The sequence below is a fragment of the Pinus tabuliformis genome, chromosome 9 (genome assembly GCF_031772625.1).
Source record: "Pinus tabuliformis cultivar Carrire ecotype Pingquan chromosome 9, CPIR1, whole genome shotgun sequence".
Taxonomy (NCBI): domain Eukaryota; kingdom Viridiplantae; phylum Streptophyta; class Pinopsida; order Pinales; family Pinaceae; genus Pinus; species Pinus tabuliformis.
The window spans coordinates 338,888,006-338,890,201 of NC_142307.1; the positions used below are offsets into that span (position 1 = coordinate 338,888,006).

The window sequence follows — 2,196 nt, forward strand, 5'->3', positions numbered from 1 at the left end:
TAAACATGTGTGAGGTCACCTCTTATATCTAAATTGTAAAATTACTTTTAATGAATATAATTTATTAAATTTTATTTAAAAATTAATATTTCACAGCTTCTACCTTTCGGGTCTCGTGTAGTATTATCATTATTGTTTGTAGAATATAATTAATAAATCATATTCTTTATCATCGTTGTGCTCAGCCGATCGAAACCATCTGGGCTTCGCCTATTTAATGCTTCCCCTTCTCATCACACTGAATTATAAAAGTTGTCTCATCGTTGCAAGCATTTCGGCTTTTCGCTATGTCTGTTGCACCTCAAATCTCCTCCACTGCTCGACAGGTTCGCCTGGACCGAACGTCAACCGTAATCCCAGCCCGTCCTTCGCAGCCCCAACAATTGAAGCTCTGCCCTTCCGATTTGCAGATGCTCTGCTGCGATTATATTCAGAAGGGTCTCATATACCACATGCCCTTCGCCGATCATGATGCCCAATTCGTTTGGGCGGTGGAGCTTCTCAAGAACAGCCTGTCAGAAGCACTCGTCCACTTCTACCCGTTGGCAGGAAGGCTCGTCACTTCCTCTGATGGTGTTCTGTACATCGACTGCAACGATGCCGGCGCCGAGTTGATCGAAGCATCCGCATCAGATGTAGGAATTCAAGAAATAACGGGGCCGGAGGTCGGTCCGGTCTTTCGCCAGCTTTTTGCTCTAGATGGCGCTATCAATCTTAACGGTCATTTTCTCCCTCTGCTGGTGGTCCAGGTGAGTTCATGCCCTTTCTAAAATTCCTTATGTCGTGTTTAAAAGTATTACTCATCTTTTATCAAGAACTCAAATACTGGGAGAGGCTTTGTCCCTATCATTTTCGAAAGGCAAAATGTCTCTCTTTCCTTTCGTTCAATGAAAAATCAGAATTCAGGGAATTAGTTCACCGATTTCCTCTTTCTCTTTGTTACATTCTAAATTTGATTATGATCAGGTTACGAAGCTCAGAGATGGAGTTGCTATAGGTTTCACAATTAACCACGCGGTGGTAGATGGGACTTCACTCTGGCATTTCATAAACTCATGGGCCGATCTCTGCAGAGGAGAGACCACAATCTCTCATCCACCACTTCACAGCCGGTGTTTCGACATAAAGGGTTCCCGCATAGCTCTCAACCTGCCCATAACCCAAACGATCCAGAAATTTACCCCGTCTGCGCTTACCGAAAAAATATTTCACTTCAGCAAGGAGACGATCTCGAGGCTAAAGGACAGAGCTAACCAGAAGAATTCAAAGGAGGAAAATACAATCTCGTCCTTCCAGGCACTCTCTGCTCACATATGGCAGGCCATCACACGGGCTCGTGCCCTGCCTACCCACGAACCGACGACCTTCAAGCTCGCGGTGAATTGCCGACCCAGATTGATACCTCCATTACATTATTCTTACTTCGGCAACGCCATCCAATTCGTTAGCACCACAGTCACCGCAGGGGAGCTCCTGGCCTGCGATATACGTTCTGCAGCGAGCTTGCTGCACCGCATCATACGGCCACACCGCGATGGAAACATCAGGGCGGAGCTGCAAAAATATAATCAATGCCCCACTGTTCTGAAACTGGATAGAACAATCCGCGATAACAGTGTGATGATGGGAAGCTCTCCAACGTTTCCAATGTATGACAATGACTTTGGATGGGGACGGTCGGTGTGTGTAAGGAGTGGGTGGGCAAACAAGTTTGATGGCAAGATGTCTGCATATCCTGCGAGGGAAGGGGTTGGAGGTGTTGATGTAGAGATCTGTCTTGTGCCTCATTTCATGGCTGCCTTGGAGACGGGGCACAGTTTCTTTTCGGTTAGAAGATCCTTCGTCTCTATTATTATTTGTTTGTTTTATATGTCTTTGATTGCATGTAGACGAGGAAAGTTCTGTATCAGCCCATTTTTCCTGTATGGTTGAATGCGCACCAGTGTGTTGGGTATCTAAAATAGTAACCAGATGAGTTTTGGGTGTCTAAAATAGTAACCACTGGATATTTCATATTTTATGGTTCAACCGGCTTTATGAATGTTCTGTGAATGATGAGGAGCGTCGTTTGTTCAGTTATTTTGAAAATTTGTCTACACAATAGTCTCCCGCACATGGCATCGTATATGGTTACATTTACTGAATAAAACTAAAATTTATAAGGACGGATTTATGAAATGTAGGGAGGATGGATAG

The 2,196-nt window shown here is 44.4% G+C and overlaps 1 protein-coding gene across 1 annotated transcript; it reads left to right on the top strand.

Annotated features, from left to right (window-relative positions):
* The first annotated feature begins 273 nt into the window (after positions 1–273).
* LOC149148600 (BAHD acyltransferase DCR-like) lies at positions 274–1,964 on the top strand. The gene is made up of 3 exons (XM_089442218.1): positions 274–749; positions 967–1,827; positions 1,890–1,964. The coding sequence occupies exons 1-3, from the start codon at positions 288–290 to the stop codon at positions 1,962–1,964; spliced, it is 1,398 nt and encodes a 465-aa protein (XP_089298344.1). The 5' UTR covers positions 274–287.
* The last annotated feature ends 232 nt before the right edge of the window (positions 1,965–2,196 follow it).